At 44.8% G+C, this 20,350-nt stretch overlaps 1 protein-coding gene across 4 annotated transcripts in view; it reads right to left on the bottom strand.

The window, feature by feature from the left end:
• Window positions 1–20,350, bottom strand: part of LOC144491617 (RAF proto-oncogene serine/threonine-protein kinase-like) — a 118,247-nt gene that overhangs the window by 17,335 nt on the left and 80,562 nt on the right. For all 4 annotated transcript variants that reach the window (XM_078209701.1, XM_078209699.1, XM_078209700.1 and 1 more), the window contains 2 exons: window positions 11,883–11,967; window positions 7,649–7,825 (listed from right to left, as the gene is read on the bottom strand). In XM_078209701.1, coding sequence (XP_078065827.1) covers window positions 7,649–7,825; window positions 11,883–11,967 — 262 coding nt within the window. The remainder of the gene's footprint in view (window positions 1–7,648; window positions 7,826–11,882; window positions 11,968–20,350) is intronic.

Below are 20,350 nucleotides of genomic sequence, written 5' to 3'. Positions count from 1 at the left end.
AATCCTTGTAACTTGTCACATAAATAATCATGAGACATAGGGCAAGATTTTAGCCCACTCAAAACCCATTCACTCGCGTGGGCCCACAGAATCAAGTTAGCCAACAGTCAACTGACTAAGACAGGCTTTGTTACTTACTTAGATTTTGCTCCCCCAGCCTGCAAACATCATATATTTCTTAATCTGTGAAAGAATTACACTGTAATTTCCATGTACCCCAAAATGCTTCTATTTTTTCGCATGTTTGACTCCTATAGATATGAGAATAAACTGACCCTGTTTTGGACACATTGCACTTTCCACTGGCATCAATGTGGTGCAATTCATTACATTGGATTTCTACCTTTGCGTCGTATTGTTGAAACTGTCACAAGCAACTTCAGATAAAATGTTAAAAACCATGGTATTCTCAAGGGATTTGTTAGACCTAGGCTTTTTTCCTAAACTGTTAAGTACCATTCATTTAAACATGGATTTGCAGAGAACAGATCAGTAATTACACCATTACGGCAGAGGACTTCTGGTCATGTCTATTAATGGCACTTTTACATTCGAGTTAGGGATCTCGAGTTTGAGATGAGTGGGAAAGCGAATTGCGTGGAGGATGCGGAAAGTCTGCAGAGAGATTTGGATAGGCTAAGTGAGTGGGCGAGGATCTGGCAGATGGAGTATAACGTTGACAAGTGTGACGTTATCCACTTTGGAAGGAATAATAGTAAAATGGACTATTGTTTAAATGGTGAAAAATTACAACATGCTACTGTGCCGAGGGACCTGGGGGTCCTTGTGCATGAATCGCAAAAACTCAGTTTGCAGGTGCAGCAGGTGATCAAGAAGGCAAATGGAATGTTGGCCTTTATCGCGAAGGGGATGGAGTATAAAAGCAGGGAGGTCTTGCTGCAATTGTACAGGGTACTGGTGAGGCCGCAACTAGAGTACTGTGTGCAGTATTGGTCCCCTTATTTGCGAAAGGATATATTGACCTTGGAGGGAGTACAGAGAAGGTTCACCAGGTTGATATGTGAGATGAGGGGGTTAGCTTATGAGGAGAGATTGAGTAGATTGGGCCTGTACTTGTTGGAGTTTAGAAGGCTGAGGGGAGATCTTATAGAGACATATAAGATAATGAAGGGGCTAGACAGGGTAGAGGCAGAGAGATTCTTTCCACTTAGAAAGGAAACAAGAACTAGAGGACACAGCCTCAAAATAAGGGGGAGTCAGTTTAGAACAGAGTTGAGGAGGAACTTCTCTCAGAGGGTCGTGAATCTCTGGAATTCTCTGCCCATTGAAGAAGTGGAGGCTACCTCGTTAAATACGTTTAAGTCACAGGTAGACAGATTCCTGATCAATAAGGGAATTAGGGTTATAGGGATCAGGCGGGTAAGTGGAACTAAACCACTATCAGATCGGCCATGATCTTATTGAATGGCGGGGCAGGCTCGAGGGGCTAGATGGCCTACTCCTGCTCCTATTTCTTATGTTCTTATGTTCTTATCCCAGGAGAGTGAGCCACAACTTTGTGCACTGCTCTCCTATTCTAACCTCTCTTTTGCAACTGAGTTAACGAGCAGAAAATAAAAGGAATCAGATCAAATTTGAAATGTAACAGCAGCACATGAGAGTGTGGGTCTCCAACACAGTCAGCTCTCTAGAGGTGCCTGCCTTATATTAGAGAGCAGCCATCAGGGGGAAGAGTACCATTGACAGAACTCATCCAATTTACAATTGCCTTAAAAGTCACGGTCGGATTTTTATCAGAGTCACAATTTCCTTGTTGCAATAACAATTAACCATTGTACTAGCTCGTTTATTCATTTGTTTATTTATTCAATTCAAATAAAATTGAACAACAGGGCTTGTGTACCCTGTTCTGTTTCTCTAACAGTGACAGAGATTGCTATAAATGATGTGCAAAGTAGCTAATTTATCTGTGGGGATTAAACCTTCAGCATCAGAAACTAACATTTTAGACCTATGGTTCACAAACTGTGGGGCACAACCCTTTTCCAGGTTTAAGTTTAAAGTTTATTTATTAGTGTCACAAGTAGGCTTACATTAACACTGCAATGAAGTTACTGTGAAAACCCCCTAGTCGCCACACTCCGGCGCCTGTTCGGGTACACTGAGAGAGAATTTAGCACCCAACCAGCATGTCTTTTGGACTGTGGAAGGAAACCGGAGCACCCGGAGGAAACCCGTGCAAGGCACAGGGAGAATGCGTAGACTTTGCACAGACAGTGACTCAAGCTGGGAATCGAACCTGGGTCCCTGGTGCTGTGAGGCAGCAGTGCTAACCACTGTGCCACCGTGCAGCCCATGGGATGTACAGTGAGGTTATAAAAAGAGTAAGCAACTTATAGCAACAATGGAATGCAGATTAATGTTCACACAAATTGTGCTCTACCAGTATTAATCTGCTTCGGACTCTAGAGTTCTGTTTTATTAAACCATTGTGATTCTTACTTGACCTACACTATCAGAAAGGGCATAGTTTTTTTTAAAACTGTCTGTTGTTACACCGTTTTTCAATGAGGGAACTAATTTGCAGTTAACTCCACGAATCCCCACTCTTCAATAAAAACCTCACATGAGCATTCCTGAAGGCTCAGCAAGTTTATCTAATCAGTCATACAGAAAAGGCCCTGAATTCTATCATAAAATATTAGTCAACTAGTTGCTGACAAAATCCTTTACATCCAACATATTGGTTCTGTTGTTTCCTAGTTTTAACATTTATTTATTCACAGGATGTGGGTGTCGCTAATAAGGCCGCATTTATTTTCCATCCCGAATTGTCCTAAGAAAGCGGTGATGGGCCGCCTTCTTCAACCGCTGTTGTCTGTGAGTTGGTGGTATTCCCACGGTTCTGCCAGGAGGATGTTGCAAGATTTTGACCCACTATTGATGAAGGAGAGATGAGATATTTCTAAGTTGGGATAGTGTGTGAATTAGAGAGGCATTAGAGAGGGGAGGTGTTTCCATGTGCTTGCTCCCCTGGTTCTTCCAAGTAGTCATGACGTGGAGATGCCAGCGTTGGACTTAACCTGGTGTTGTTAGACTTCTTACTGTGTCTTCCAAGTAGTGCAGGTCACAGGTCTGGAAGATGCGAGCGAATCAGCTATGGGCAGTTCCTGCAGTGCAACTGTGGTGGAGAGAGTGAATGTTAAGGTGGTGCAGGATGCCAAACAAGCAGGCTGCTTAGTCTTGGATGGTGTTGAGTTTCTTAAGTGTTGTTGGAGCTGCACTCTTCCCAGTAAGTGGGTAGTATTCCATCACACTTTTGGCTTCTGCCTTGTAGGTGATGAAAAGCATTGGGAAGTCAAGAAGTGAGACTCTCGCTCGAAGATATCCAGCCTCTTGCCTGCTCGTGGAGCCACATTTATATGGCTGGTCCAATCACATTTCTGGTCAATGGTGACCCCCTGGATGTAGATGGTGTGGGATTCAATGACTGTTACACTACTGAATGCCTAGGGAAGGCACTTGGATGCTCTCATGTAAGAAATAGTCATTTTCTGACACTTGTGTGGTGTGAATGTTATTTGCCATTTGGCAGCCCAAGTCTGGATGTTACCTAGGTCTTGCTGAATGCAGGAACAGACTGCCCTCATTATTTGAGCAATTGCAACTGGAACTGAACACTGGACAATTATTGGCAAAATCCCTACTTCTGAACTTATGATGGAGTGAAGGTTATTTTGTTTTTCTGCCATGGGATTATGGTGTCGATGGCTAGCCCCGCATTTGTTGCCTATCCCTAATTGCCCTTGAAGTGAGTGGCTGGCTAGGCCATTTCAGAAGACAGTTAATAGTCAACCACATTGCCGTAGCTCTTAATTTTTTAAAAATTCATTTGGGGGCTATGGGCGTCGCTGGCTGGCCAGCATTTATTGCCCATCCTTAGTTGTCCTTGAGAAGGTGATGGTGAGCTGCCTTCTTGAATCGCTGCAATCCATGTTCTGTGGGTTGACCCACAATGCCGTTAGGGAGGGAATTCTAAGATTTTGACCCAGCAATTGCGAAGGAACGGCGATATATTTCCAAGTCAGGATGGTGAGTGGCTTGGAGCAGAACTTGCAGGTGGTGGTGTTCCCATTTATCTGCTGCCCTTGTCCTTCTAGATGGAAGTGGTCTTCGGTTTGGAAGGTGCTGTCTAAGGATCTTTGGTGAATTGCTGCAGTGCATCTTGTAGATTGTACACACTGCTGCTACTGAGCGTCGGTGGTGGAGGGATTAAATGTTTGTAGATGTGGTGCCAATCAAGCAGGCTGCTTTGTCCTGGATGGTGTCAAACTTCGAGTGTCGTTGGAGCTGCACCCATCCAGGCAAGTGGGGAGTATTCCATCATACTCCTGACTTGTGCCTTGTAGATGGTGGATAGGCTTTAGGGAGTCAGGAGGTGAGTTACTCGCTGCAGTATTCCTAGCCTCTGACCTGCTCTTGTAGCCACTGTGTTTATGTGGTGAGTCTAGTCAATGGTAAACCCAAGGATGTTGACAATGGGGGATTCAATGATGGTTACTCTGGAGTCACATGTAGGCCAGACCAGGTGAGGACATCAGGTTTCCTTCCCTAAAAGGACATTAGTGAATTAGATGGGTTTTTATAACAATTGATGATAGCTTCATGGTCACCATTTTTGACATTGACTTGTTAAAGCAGATGAAGATAGCTGGGCCACAATTGCACTGATGATCTCTTGCTGTGATGTCCTGGAACCCAAATCATTGTCCTGCAACTACAACCATTTTTCCTTGTAGTAGATGTGACTCCAGCCAATGGAGAGCTTTCTTCCAATTACCACTGGCTTCAATTTTACTGGGGCTCCTTGTTGCCTCACTCGATCAAATGCTGTCTTGACACCAAGGGCAGTATCTCACTTCACTTCTGGAATACTGGACCATGACTGGCTCTAAGCTGTAATGAGACCTGGAGCCAAGTGATTCTGGTGGAACCCAAATTGAGCACTGGAAAACAGGTTGCTGCTGAGTGCGTGGCACGGTGGCACAATGGTTAGCCCTGCTGCCTCACAGCACCAGGGACCCGGGTTCAATTCCGGCCTCGGGTCACTGTCTGTATGGTGTTTGCACATTCTCCCCGTGTCTGCGTGGGTTTCCTCCGGGTGCTCTGGTTTCTTCCCACACTCCAAAGATGTGCAGGTTAGGTTGATTGGCCTTGTCAAATTGCCCCTTAATGTGTCAGGGGGACTAGCAGAATAAATACACGGGGTTACGGGGGTAGGGCCTGGGTGGGATTGTACTCCTTGGGCTGAATGGCCACCTTCTGCACTGTAGGGATTCTATGAAGTAATGATTGATGGCAGTGTCTTTGGCACTTTACATTACTTTACTGATGATTGAGCCTGATTGAGCAGTAACTGAACAGATTAGATGTGTCCTGCTTTGAGCCGTGGCAATTATTGAGCATAAATCTTCAATACTATTGCCAGTATTTTGTCAAAGCCCAAATCATTTGCATACAGTCTTTTCTTGAAATTACACAGAGTGAATCAAATTGACTGAGGACTGGCATCTGTAATGGAAGGGGCTGGAATCATAGAATAGAATCCCTACAGTACAGAAGAGGCCATTCGACCCATCAGGTCTGCACTGACTCTCCAATACAGCATCTTAGCCAGGCCCTAATCCCCACCCTATCCCCGTAACCCCACACATGGCTAATCCACCTAACCTAGGGACATTAAGGGGTAATTTAGCAGGGCCAATCCACCTAATCAGCACATCTTTGGATAGATTATCTACGTCTGATTGAAAGTGGTTATGAACGCTTCAACCTCATCTTCTGCTCTCATCTGCTGGGCTCTGCCTTCATTGATGATGGGGGCACTTATGGAACCTCTTCCTTGTGTAGTAATTTAGTTGTTTACCACCATTCATGACTGCACTATAGAGCTTTGATCTGACGATCTCTTGGCCACGGGTACTTTTAGTTGTCTAGAGCATGCATGTGGTCCAGTGTTACAGCTACAACAGCTGACACCTCATTTTCCAGTAGAGCAGGTGTTGTTCTTGGCACGTGCTTCTGCACTTTTCATAGAAGCAGAGTTGATCTCCTGGCTTGATGATAATGGTAGAGTAATGGACATGTCAGGTCATGCAGATTGTGGTGGAATTTAACTCTTCTCCTGTTGATGGCCCAAAGTGTCTCATGGATGCCCAGTGTTAAATTGCTTGATCTGCTCTGAACTTATGCCATTTAGCATGGTGATAGTGCTTGCGCACCATGGTAGACCATGTCCTCAGTGTCAAGATGGGACTCCGTCTTCACAAAGACCTACTATGATCATTGCTATCGTTACCATCACTGACATCATCATCTGCAAGGTCAAATATGTCTCTTAGAACTCAGTGATCTTGGTCAATAATGGGTGCCACCGACTCATTCTTGGGGTGACATATATAAGAACACCACCCAAATTATGTCCTGAGCCCTTGTTGCTCTCAGTGTTTTCACCAAGTTGTGTTCAAAATGGAGGAGTACTGACTGGTCAGCTGTTGGGGAGAGTGGGGTCAAAGGTGGTAATCAGCAGGTTTCATTGTCCATGTTTGACTGGTGCTATCAGCCTTCATGGGATCCAGAGCCAGTGGTGGGAACTCCCCAGAGCACTCCTGGCCGTATAACAATGTGCTGCCACCTCTGATGGGTCTTCCCTGCTGGTGGTACCTTCAATCTTCCAATACTAGTTTACCCACTATAACTGATATAAATCAGTGATGTGGGTTTTTGTGAAACTTATATTTCAGATGCTGTGATTTCATTTATACAGTGGTTTTTACAACCTCAGGACATTCCAAAGTGCTTTATAGCCAATGGAATGTTTATCGAAGTGTCATGATGTAGGAAATGTGGGAACCAATATGCACACAGCAAGCTCTCACAAGCAACAATGGAATAATGGTTAGAAAATGTGTTTTACTGATGGTAAAAGGGGATTAAACATTGGCCAGAACAGCAGAAAGGACTCCCTTGCTCTATAGGATCTTTACCATCCACCTGAGAGAGAACAGAGCCTCGGATTCAGCAATACTGCAGCACTTCCTCACTACTGCACTGGAATGTCAGCTGGGGTGTTTTTCTTCAAGTGTCTAGAGTGGGACTTGGACCCCACAACTTTCTGATTCGTAGGCGAGAGCGCTACCATTTGAGCCATGACTGGCACTATGTGGCAGCAAAGCTTCCAATAATTTTGATTCAACTCTAGCCTGGCTGATGTATAAATCACGTAGCGATTCAAACCCTCGGTCACAGCCTGAAGCAGATCTGTTACCTGGGACTCCTTTACTGCTTGACGTCTATTTATTATGGCTTAATACAATGGGCGGGATTTTCCAGCCACACTCACACAAAACCGGAAAATCCCACCCAAGGCCAAGGGACCTTTGCATGGTCCACCCCCCCGTCCGCTACAATTCCCATGGTGGGCGGGACGGGACAATTCCCCCCAATGTCTACATTAAAGGCTGAGAATACCAGAATGTCAAAAAGAAAATATAGTTATCAGAATAGAATACTCAAAAGGAGTTAAATGTGAAACTAAACTACACCACAGCAAATGTTTTACTTGAATGTATACACCAGGTTCAGAAGTCACTGCACCACAATGCTGGTTTTATGCAGCTGTACTCACTCCATTCCTTGGGCCGTCTGACGAGCAATGTCAATTAGCTGAAACATCTCCAGCTTTATTTCTTGCACATGCAAGTGCTGGTACAGGCTGTTCCCTTCACACCACTGAGTGACAATAGCCAGGTTAAACTTAGTCATGTAGCCCATAAATAATAAGATGTTTACGTGCCGTGTCTTTCTGTGACAAGAAAAAAGGTTACAATCAGAAGCTGCAAAAGAAATTGATGACAAGAAAGAGAACTTCAAACAGTTTATAGTTTTTCTTTGCCAATTTCCTTCCCTCTCTCAAATCCTAAAGGTATTGACTACTTGCCAAGTTGAATCAGTGATAGACATCCACAAATTTGGCGTGTGAACCACGATAGTACCTGAAGGCCAATTGATTAAATTTTGGTTCAAAGCTCTACACATTCATACATCTACTTGTGATTCTGGATAGCAATCCTAAAGGTACATGAGTAAAGCAGTGAAGGAACAGTTGAATAAACAGGATGGCTGGGAAGTATTCATAGTAAAATTGAGTGTAACACAAGGCATAAAAGATGAATGAGGGGAGATCTTATAGAAACATATAAGATTATGCAGGGAATAGATAAGATAGAAGCAGGGAGGTTGTTTCCACTGGCAGGTGAAACTAAAACTAGGGGGCATGGTCTCAAAGTAAGGGGGAGCAGATTTAGGACTGAGTTGAGGAGGAACTTTTTCACACAAAGGGTTGTGAATCTGTGGCATTCCCAGCCCAGTGAAGCAGTTGAGGCTACCTCGTTGAATGTTTTTAAGGCAAGGATAGATACATTTTTGAACAGTAAAGGAATTAAGGGTTATGGTGAGGGGGGGTGGGTAATTGGAGCTGAGTCCACGAAAAGATCAGCCATGATCTTATTGAATGACAGAGCAGGCTCGAGGGACCAGATGGCCTATTCCTGCTCTTAGTTTTTACGTTCTTATAGTATTTTGTCTTTGTAGAAGGCTTCACTTGGTCCTGACTTGGAATACTGTGTCCAATTTTAGTCTCCTCCAGTGAATGATGGTACTGAATATTTGGAAAGGTTGTAGATGAGGGTCGCTGAACTAATTCCCAGTGTATAGCATCTTATTTATCAAGATGGACTAAATGGTAGAACTCTATAGATGAAGTGAATCGGATGGAGGCTCTTAAGATGATGAAGGGATTAGATTGTGTTCCAGATGATGTTTTTCTTCCAAATAAATAGTCGGAAGGACTGGGGTGGGGGAGGGGGGGGTGGGGGGGGGGCACAATTTTAATGTTGTGCAAGGTCTATTCTAGGTTAGACATAGAGCAATGTTTCTCTTCCCAGATAACAGTGGATGTCTAGAACAGGCTGCCATCTCATGTGGTGTACGTTAACTTGCTGAATTCCCTAAAGCAGAACCTGTTTCTGGTTGGGATGTATGTAGCCTCTTACACAAAGAATTCAGGGCCAGTGATCTTCTGGACTAGTCTTGATCGTCTAGTTGGGTCAGAAGGATCTCCCCCAGATACCGTTCCCCAAATTGGCTGGGTTGCGTATCAAATTATTCACTTTTTCCAGGAGATTAGAAGGTAATGAATATGTGGAATTCTTTACCGCAGAGGGTTGTAAGGGTTGGATCGTTAAGTGTGTTCAAGGCTGAGATAGACAGATTTTTAATCAGTAAGGGAATCAAAGATACGGCAGGAAAGTAAAGTTGAGGATCATCATATCAGATCAGTCATGATCTCATTGAATGGTGAAGCAGACTTTCAATGGGCCAATGGCCTACTTCTACTCCTACGTCAATAGTCTTATCATGTGGTTTCGGGTGGGGCGTGAAGGATATATGGTGTGATACACAAATGTGGGACAGACTGAATGGACCATTAGCACTGCAAACTGTGGTCAGTTTTTCTCCTCCCTAGCCAGTGGTGCTGAGGTCAGCCATTGTATCCATTCTCTTGCTGTAAGCAAGATGAACTAAATTAATCTATATAGCTCGAAGGCCTCTAGGTAATAATGGTTCATTGACTGACTTGGACAAACTCACCAAGGCATCAGAGACAGTGGCACAGTGTTTAGCACTGCTGCCTCACAGTGCCAGGGACCTGGGTTCGATTCCCAGATTGAGTCACTGTCTGTGTGGAGTTTGCACTTTCTCCCCGTATTTGCATGGGTTTCCGCCGGGTACTCCGGTTTCCTCCCACAGTCCAAAGATGTGCGGGTTAGGAGGATTGGCCATGCTAAATTGCCCCTTGGTGCCAGGGGGACGACCCAGGGTAGATATATGGGGTTATGGGGATAGGGCCTGGGTGAGATTGTGGTCGGTTCAGTCTTGATGGGCCAAATGGTCTCCTTCTGCACTATAGGGATTCAATGATTTTATGACTTCCCAGTGTCAACAGCATGAATTTATATAGTGCCGGTTCGCATGGAAAAGCATCACAGGGTGTTCCAGAGGCGGAAGCAGACAACTGGACAGCTTAATCAAAGTGGGGAGTTTTAAGGAGGCCCTTAAAGAAGGAAGGGAGAAGGATAAACAGAAGGTTTGCGGAGGGAATTGTTCAACCTGGGGCCTGGACAGCGGAGGGAATGGACGTCAACAGTGAAGCAAGGGAAGGGGAGCCATGTGGGGACAAGGGGGCAAAATAAGCAGAATGGAGAATTGGGAAACAAGGTGCATAGGGGTGATAGGGAAGAGCTGTGCCACAAGAATGAGAATTTTGAATTGGAGGTTTTGGGAGCCTGGGAATTAATGTAGACCTGCAAGGACAACACTCAGCATTGCAAATGAGCTGAAGCTTGCAAAGTATGTAAAATGGGAGGCTTGTTTGTTCCTTTAACTCTGTAACCTCCTCTACCCCTTCAATGCTCCTCCAATCCCAACTACTCGTGAATCACCATTCTTTTTCACTCCACTACCGGCAGCTGTACCTTCAGCTGTCTATGCATTAATTTCCCCCCCACCCCCCCATAAATATCTCTTCCATTTTCTCCTACTTTAAGATACACCTTAAAATCTAATCTCTTTGACCAAGCTTTTGGTTACCTGTCCCAATGTCTCCTTATGTGACTTGGTCTTAAATTTAGGGCTAAATGTTTTCAGGCCATCATATAGGTGGGTGGGGCCTAAACACGCCAGTAAAACCCGGCTGCACAGAGATTGGGGCGCTATCTGTAAAGGACGCCCCGATCAGAGAAGCAAGAAACCTCCCCCCGCCAAGGGGGCCTCAGGAGTCCCATCCCACCCCCATTCGGAACCACGATTCACTTCGATCCCTATGATCATCAGCACCCCCCTCCCCTCCCCCGGCACGATCATCGGCCACTTGTCCCCAACCTCCTCCACCAAACTACCGTCACCGGCATCCCCTGCTTGTCTGGCCGTTCCCAGCCCACAACCACATCTGCATCAATCCTGCATACCCTACCCGCACCCCGCAAAAACTCATGAGGCTCCCATTGGGGCTCGCCCCCTTGCCACAGGGTGACAGTGCCAGGGTGGCACTGGCATGATGTCAAGGGGGCACTGCCAGGGGGCATGGCCAGGGCACTGCCTGGCCATGTCACTCATTCCCCCCCCTTGGGGCTATACTTATCTTTAAGGTCCCGGGGAGACCACATTGACAGGTTTACATCTGTGTGAACCTGCTGTAGACCATGCAGACGTGACGTGGGTGTGGTTTGAAGATATGGCGAGGAATCAAGATACGGTGGGGGCGAGTGGTGATTAATTATATTAAAATGCATGTACATCAGGCTCACGCCCGCTGTGGGCCTGAACCTGATGATGTCACCGGTAAGGGGTGGGGAAGATCCGAGGTCGCAACGTGGGCTCAAGATCGTCCCCTTAATCTTTCCTGTGAAAGATTATTACTATTTTAAAGAGGCTACATAAATGTACAACGTGGAACATGGTAACAAGGTTAGCTCCCCCTGCCTTCTGCTTTTTCATTGCCCATTGGCAAAGCTCTAAACTCCTCCCTGGATATCCTACCAAAAGCTGTGACTGTTGTAATCTTGATAAAAAATAAATATTTGCATTTACATTGTGACTTATAATATCATTAATGCTTTGCACAATGAACTAATTGTGGAGCTCAGTGAATTTTTTATGTAAGCAAAACAGACACTTTCTGTGCTGGCAACATTCCATAATCAATATTGATAGAAATGACCATTAAATCTTCATTTTTGGTACTAGTAGTCAAGGAAAGAGTACTGGACAAGATACTGGGAGAAATGCTTTACCCTTCTTACCTTAGTACCTGAACCTCATTCCGAAAAGCCAGCAGTTGTTCTGGTGTTGGATCTGTCACCTTTAGGATCTTTACAGCTACATCACCTGAAATACCAAGTTCACAACATTGTCCACCAGTAACACAACACAGCAGTCCTGTCAGGTCGTCTTGATGTGTGACTTGAGACTTTCGTTATGTATCATTGTGATACCAGAGCTGCAATCTGTATCATACCATAAGAAATCTCACTTCTTCATTGATACCCCAGCTTCACACTTTCTCCAAATGCTTCAACTCTAAATTTTAAAATTTATTTATTAGTATCATAAATAGGCTTACATTAACACTGCCATGATGTTACTGCGAAAACCCCCTGGTCGCCACACTCCGCCGCTTGTTCGGGTACACTGAGGGAGAATTTACCACGGCCAATGCACCTAACCAGTGCATCTTTCAGACTGTGGGAGGAGACCCAGAGGAAACCCACGCAGACACGGGTGGAATGGGCAGACTCCACACAGACAATGACCCAAACCGGGAATCGAATCCAGATCCCTGGTGCTGTGAGGCAGCAGTACTAACCACTGTGCCACCGTGCTGCCTCACATACACTGGCAGAGCCATCATGAAAACCCCCACAAAGATGTGCAGGTTAGGTTGATTGGTCATTGCCCCTCAGTGTGGGGGGATTAGCTGTGTAAACACACAGGATTACGGGGATAGGGCCTGGATGGGATTGTTGTTGGTGCAGGCTTGATGGACTGAATGGCCTCCTTCTGCACAATAGGAGTTCTATGAATCCAAGATTCAAATAAGGTTTGACTGCTGATATTAAGTAATTACTTTGTGACCAAACAATATGCATTTTAAACAAACAAATTATTTATCTCAGATTACGATGCTGAAACAGATGATGTTTCAGCCAAACTGTCGTAATGCCACAAGTATATAATAAATACTTTTAAAAACTGATCATACAGATGAAAGTTATCATTGCAAAACCAATATAAGACAGTCTATGACAACCTCACCTCATAGCACTTCAACCCATTAATATTTTGTTCATAAAATCTTTTAGTTTCTGTAATTTTCTTGATAAAAAATAAATTGGATTAATAAGTAACAATATTTGAAAATTCATTTTTATGGGATTTAGGTGCCATTGGCTAGTCCAGCATTTATCGCCCATCCTTAATTGCCCTTGAGAAGGTGGTGGTGAGCTGCCATCTTGAACCGCTGCTGCCCCTGTGGTGTAGGTACACCCATAGTGTGGGTGGAAGGAGGAGGTTTCAGGATTTTGACCCTGTAACAGTGAAGGAACGGTGATATATTTCCAAGTCAGAATGGTGAGTGGCTTGGAGGGGAACTTCCAGGTGTTCCCATGCATCTAATGACCTTGTCCTTCTAGATGGTGCCAGCCATGGGTTTGGAAGATGCTGCCTAAGGAACCTTGGCGAGTTCCTGCTGTGCATCTTGTCAATTGTACACACTGCTGCTACTGTGCATCGCTTGCTGGAGGGAGTGAATGTTTGTGGGAGGGGTAGCAATTAAAAGGCCTGGATGGTGTTGGAGAAATGACTGATGACATTTAATTAAGACTCGATATTTATTCCCCACACCCAAAGTAAGGCCAGCAAAAAATATTCCTGCGTAGAGATATGGGTGAATTCAGTTATCCAAGGGTGTGCTACGCATGATGTAAAATAAAGACAGAACAAGATATAAAATCTGTAACTATTTTATTTCAACTAGGAGTTTGAAAAATGGAATCTCTCTCTTATTTTTCTGTCTTCTAGATGCTGTGCTATACTTTGGCTCTCCCAGAGATGTGAGCAAATCATCAAAGTGAGACTCACCCTCAGGCCTTTTAAAACTTTGGACCACAGCAATACATTCTGTGCCAGTAAAAATTTTCTACAGTAGGACTGCTCACCTTCTATCGAATGTGCTATGAACATGTCTCGGCTACTCAGCTTTGTTCTCACTTACAAGAGAAGGGCTTGGCAGGAACCAAATTTTCCTCAGATGCAGCTTGTAAGGATAAATAACCCATAAACTACTGCAACGTTGAAGAAACAGTAAGCATCAGGAGCATAATAGCAACATTTATGAATGACAGCAGAGAGTTTAGCAGTAAAATGAGGAAGAAAATACACTCTGCTTTGATATCTGCCTGTGCTATATTTCTCCTACATTGTACAGAATAATCAGGTTAGTGGAATACTCTGCGGACATGTGAGGCAAGAAAACAAGAAATAGAAGTATACATTTCATTGAAAAATGCCAAAGAGTTTGGCCTAACAAGGTCTGTGATTTGCCTAAACTGGGTCGAGTAAAAGATTAAGGTAGCCAAGGAGGTTAAACTGAGGCATTACCAGATGCAATTTTTCAAAGCCATCTTGGCCTTTTCGCTAATATGAAGCTCAGATCAAGCCCTGAAGGGGGTGCAATGCCTCATCCTGTCAGCTTGGATCTTGTTTGATCGAGCCCAAGGTAGGATGCAAAGTCTTGCCTTGTCAGCTTGGATCTTGCTGGATCGAGCCCAAGGTAGGATGCAAAGTCTTGCCTTGTCAGCTTGGATCTGGTTTGTCCCTCCTGTGGGGACCACGATTGGACTTAATTTGAATTGGCTTTTTTGAAAAAGAAAGGTCCGAGTGTTCAAATACATGGGCCAGAATTCTCCAGCTGTTCACAACAGCGGGATTTTCCAGTCCCGCTGCAGTGAATGGAGATTTGGCTGAGCGCCAAATTCTCTGTCCTCGCTGGCAGCGGCAGCGGGACGCGAACGGCTGGAAAATTCCGGCCATCATTTCCTGGAACAGCGAGTTAGGTAGATAAAGCAGTGAAAATAGCATTCGGGGGTTTTGGAATCAGGGGCACACAAAACAAAAGCAAAGAGGTTAAAAAGTAGGATGACACGAGACAATGGCGAGGCCACAGGATACTGTGAGATGGTTTGGGGATTCCCCACTCCAAGAAAATACACTGAAACCACAGAGAGTACAGCATGGATTGCAGGAGGGTACCAGAGATGTGAAATTCGAGTGACAAAAATATTGTTTTGGGCGGCACGGTGGCACAGTGGTTAGCACTACTGCCTCACAGCACCAGGAACCTGGGTTCAATTCCCGGCTTGGGTCACCATCTGTGTGGAGTTTGCACCTTCTCCCCGTGTTTGCGTGGGTTTCCTCCAAGTGCTCTGGATTCCTCCCACAGTCTAAAGACGTGCAGGTTAAGTTGATTGGCCATGCTAAATTGGCACTTAGTATCAGGCGGACCAGTAGGGTAAATACATTGGGTTATGGGGATAGGGCCTGGGTGGGATTGAGGTCGGTATAGACTTGATGGGCCGAATGGCCTTCTTCTGCACTGTAGGGATTCTATGATTTGCAATACAATGAGAACGCCAAGAGTAGAAGTAAAATTATGATATAACGAATGAATAAATCCACTTGTGGGGTCATCAATTAAAATTAATCACTAAGGGAAAGCTTATAGAGGAATTTCCTTAACTGAATTCTTGCATCATGTTAAAAGTTTATTTATTAGTCACAAGTAAGGTTTACATTAACACTGCAATGAAGTTACTGTGAAATTCCCCTAGGCGCCTGTTCGGTTCAATGGACCTAACCAGCACATCTTTCAGAATGTGGGAGGAAACCGGAGCACCCAGAGGAAACCTACGCAGACACAGGGAGAATGTGCAAACTCCACACAGACAGTGACCCAAACCTGGGTCCCTGGCGCTGTAAAGCAGCAATGCTAACCACTGTGCCACTGTGCTACCATGCTGCCCATGTTACAGGGAATAGCTGAAGCAGAGACCAGTGCATCTTGAAGAGAATCAATAGTTCAAGAAAAGGAGAATGTAAGAACGATAGAAAGCGAGTTGGAATTAGTTTTGGATTTCTTCAGCAAAGAGGCAGTGCAAACAAAATGGGCCAGTGGTCTCCTTTTGTGTAAACCTCTGTGAGAGCTTATAAGCAGTTCCAGTTCAAAGCCACAAAATGAAACTGTCAAGCTGCAATCCAGTTAGCTTTCAGTCCGGTTTAGTGCCCAGCTCCAACTCTAGGGCTGTTTTTTTCACTTTCACATTGAAGCAAAGCTGTGTGCAACCCAAACTTGCTACATTTCCATTACCACACTTCTGCAAACTTCCTCAACTAATCAGACTAAACAAACCATTTATTATTATCAACGGTATAAATAACCAATGAGGAGACAGGCCAAGTTCACCCACAAATCTTCAACACCCACCCACTGTGGTCAGCGCTGCAATTCCAAATCATATTCTCTCCATTAAACCACAAGGAAGCCACTGTATGAACAGTCAGTTTGGAGATGTGTTTATTTGTTAAACCTTTTTTTAAAAAGAGGGGAATTGAGTCAAACTCTAAATACCAGCTTTATAACACCGAGATAAACGCCTACATAAAACAGGCGATTTAATAAAGTTTTTCAGTTCGTTTAGGAAGCAAATGTTAAAAGGCAAAGTGGAGATGTAAAGTACATGAGTAACATCTCACACAGCACATGTATGAGCAACTGTAACCCTGACTGAGGCCTTCACCCAACAACTTGTCATGCAAGACCCATACATGTCACATACAGGTTAAGAGTCAAAAGCTGACAAACCTGAGCCAATTTAGACTAATGGTTTCTCTAAAAAAAAAAATACATGAAGCCAGTATAATATTCCCTTGTAAACTTGATTTTAAGATTTAGCTCTGGAGTTTGGGCAATTTGTTACTTCAATCTACATTGGGGCGGTACGGTGGCACAGTGGTTAGCGCTGCTGCCTCACAACACCAGAGAAACGAGTTCAATTCCGGCCTTGGGAAACTGTCCATGTGGCGTTTGCGTATTCTCTCCGTGTCTGTGTGGGTTTCCTCTGGGTGCTCTGGTTTCCTTCCACAGCCCAAAGGTGTGCAGGTTAGGTTGATTGGCCATGCTAAATTGCCCCTTAGTGTCAGGGCAATTAGCAGGCTAAATACATGGGGTTACTGGGATAGGGCCTGAGTGGGATTGTTGTCAGTGCAGGCTGAATGGCCTCCTCCTGCACTGTAGGGATTCTATAAAAACTTTCAATTTCAGTATTTTTCTCCCTAAACGCAGTGTATCACTCACCATCTCTTTCTCCCTTCAGTTAGAGTTTTGGAGACAAATTACTCCCAGATCTCATCTACTTCCATCAGTAATTGAGTGCTGTAATCCTCAGATACGTTCCCTGGCCTGGTGTACCCTCCAATTCTTTTATCATTCCTTTCATAGGATATGGGCGTCGCTGGCAAGGCCAGCATTCTATGCCCATCCCTAATTGCTCTTCAAGAGGGCAACCACATTGCTGTGGGTCTAGAGTCACATGTAGGCCAAACCAGGAAAGCTTTCCTTACAGGGAGGTAGTGGTGTATGCTAATGTCACTGAACTAGCAATCTAGAGGCTCAGACTAACATTTTGGGGACATGGTTTCAAATCCCACAATGGTAGCTGGATTTTAAATTCAATTCGTAAATCTGAAATATAAAGCTAGTCTCAGTGATGGTGACCTTGAAACCAATAGTGTAATATCACCAAAAAAACCATCTGGTTCACTAATATCCTTCAGTGGTTGACTCCTGACTGCCCTCTGGAATGGCTTAGCAAGCCACTCAGATGTATCAAACTGCTATGTAGCCTTAAAGGGATTAAACTGGATGAACCACCCGGCCTCAACCTGGGCATCGGAAATGACACCAGCAAACCTAGACCCTGCCTTACTAACATCTGGGGGCTTGTGCCAAAACTGGGAGAGATGTCCCATAGACTAGTCAAGCAACAGCCTGACACAGTCACACTCACGGAATCATACCTTACAGACAAACATAGAATCCTACAGTACTGAAGGAGGCCATTCGACCCATCAAGTCTGCACCATCCACAATCCCACCCAGTCCCTATCCCCATAACCCCATACAATTACCCTAGTTAGTCCCCCTGACACTAAGGGGCAACTGAGCATGGCCAATCCACCTAACCCGCACATCTTTGGTCTGTGGGAGGAAACCAGAGCACCGGAGGAAACCCCACAGACATGGGGAGGTTTTACAAACTCCACACAGTCGGTGACCCAAGCCGGGAATTGAACCTGGGTCCCTGGCGCTGTGAGGCAGCAGTGCTAACCACCGTGCCACTGTGTCTCGGACACTGGCATCATCATACCTGGGAGTCCTCAAAGTCTCATGGCATGAAGCCAAACATGGGAAAGGAAAACTCCTGTTGATCACCATCTACCACACTCCACACCGGTCAGCGGCTGAATCAGAGGAAATTTCAATGTCTATCACCAAGAGTAGCTCAGTATCACCACTATTGACTGAGCTGGCCATGTCCTGATGGACATAACTGTGAGACCGTGTCTGTGGCAGGTGGTAAGGGAACCAACAAGAGGGAGAAACATACTTCATTTATTAAATATATTTTTATTGAAAATTTTCCATTTTTAACATAATGCAACAAACTCCCAAAATCCAGTACAGCACAGAATAATCATCTTTCGCATATACATACAGAAAAAAACTTTTTAAAAATCAATACCATTCGTTCAGATTATTGATTGTAATTGGTACTTCCCTTTGCACGGATAATGAAAGGATATTTCGAAGAGGAAGGATATGATAATAAAGCCATGGGCACATGGCACAATGGTGCACATCCTCGCCTACAGGATAATCATAGAATCCTACAGTGCAGAAGGAGGCCATTCAACCCATTGAGTCTGCTCCGACCACAATCCCATCCAGGCCCTATTCCCATAACCTCACATATTTAGCCTGCTAATCCCCTGACATTAGGGTCAATTTAGCATAGCCAATCAATCTAACCCGCACATCTTTGGACTGAGAGGGGAAACCGGAGCCCCGGAGGAAACCGACGCAGACACGGGGAGAACGTGCAGACACCGCACAGACAGTGACCCAAGCTGGGAATTGAACCCAGCAGTGCTAGCCACTGACCACCGTGCCACCTCCCCCACTGTGCCACCCCAGGTAATAGAGACAAAGCTACACAACATATCTGGAGGGTTAAATATAGCAAAGCAGAGCCGAAACCAGCACTCCCAGACATCCAGATATTGAAAGGATACCTCAGAGAGAAAGAGAGGAATACCAGGATAAGGCCACAGGCCTCTGACATGGCATGATAGTGCCCACTCTCACATGCAGGATAACAGGAACCAGAGCTAAATAACCTTACAGGAGTGGCCCAGATATTGCGGAGCCCAAGTAGTTCTCATACTCAGGCTCTGCAGATAACAGAGTTCTTACCCACCAGAGGAAGAGGACTCATCCAGATGTCCACAGAAGGGGACATCTTGGGAGAGGGCAAATTACTCCCTCTTTTAAGATGTTCTCCACACCATCCAGAGACGGATTTTCAGCATGGTTACTGTCCTCGCTTATACAGCCCAGAAAATGTTGGCATATTAACACAATTACAAGAGTGGTCGTTGGGCCAGAAATTGCATTAGAGCAAGTTTCCCCCATCTCCAGCTACACCAAGCTCAGGTCCTGCCATCAGCAGAACTTTTGTCCCGTTTTTTTCCACCAGGGAAACCTTAACAGCAGGAAGAAGAATTGTCTAGACATCCACAAATGGGATACCCTGGGGGAGACAAAATCCTCCTCTTCCCGATAGGATAATGTCCTCCCCGTACATTCCAGGAGCAAAATTACCAAAGCAGGTACTGACAAGAATTACAAAGCAGCTACTGCCATTGCTTGTACAGCCAAGGAGAATGTAGGGTACTGATATAAAAAGGGCTGAACAACCAAAGATTCTCACACCACACTTGGGCGTGCACCAAAACGTGCTTCCCCCAACTCCAGCTACACTGGAGGCACCAATGACACACAAACAAGTATTTTCCCAGGATACATGATCCGTCTGCACCTTTACAGGAGACCAGAGATTCTTTGACCCCAAGACAACAAAAATACAAAAACAAATATGTTAAACCATTAGTTCTAAGGGGATTTTCCTCACCCACTGTGAGGACTTGCAAGGCCAAAGCCAGCACCTCTACACTGAACTGCCTACCCACCTCCCTGCCATGACTCTACTCATATTATCCATAATTGAAGTAAAATATACCATATAATATATTCCACCATTATAAATGCAAGAATAAGACAACAATAAAAAAGGGTAAGTTCTCCTCCAAGCCACATACCATCTTGACTTGGAACTATATTGTTGTTCTGTCACTGTCGCTGAGTGAAAATCCTGGAATTTCCTTCCTAACAGCACTGTGGATGTACCTACACCACATGGACTGCAGTGGTTCAAGAAGGTAACTTATCACCACATTCACAAGGGCAATTGGAGATGGGCAATGCTGACCTAGCCAGTGATGCCCACATCACATGAATGAAAAGATATTTCTCTAAAGAACCTTAGTGAGTTTGATGGGGTTTTTAAAACAATCATTGATGGTTTCATGGTTACCA

Source organism: Mustelus asterias, chromosome 3, assembly GCF_964213995.1.
Source record: "Mustelus asterias chromosome 3, sMusAst1.hap1.1, whole genome shotgun sequence".
Classification (NCBI taxonomy): Eukaryota; Metazoa; Chordata; class Chondrichthyes; order Carcharhiniformes; family Triakidae; genus Mustelus; species Mustelus asterias.
This window is presented reverse-complemented; position numbering and strand designations above follow the sequence as displayed.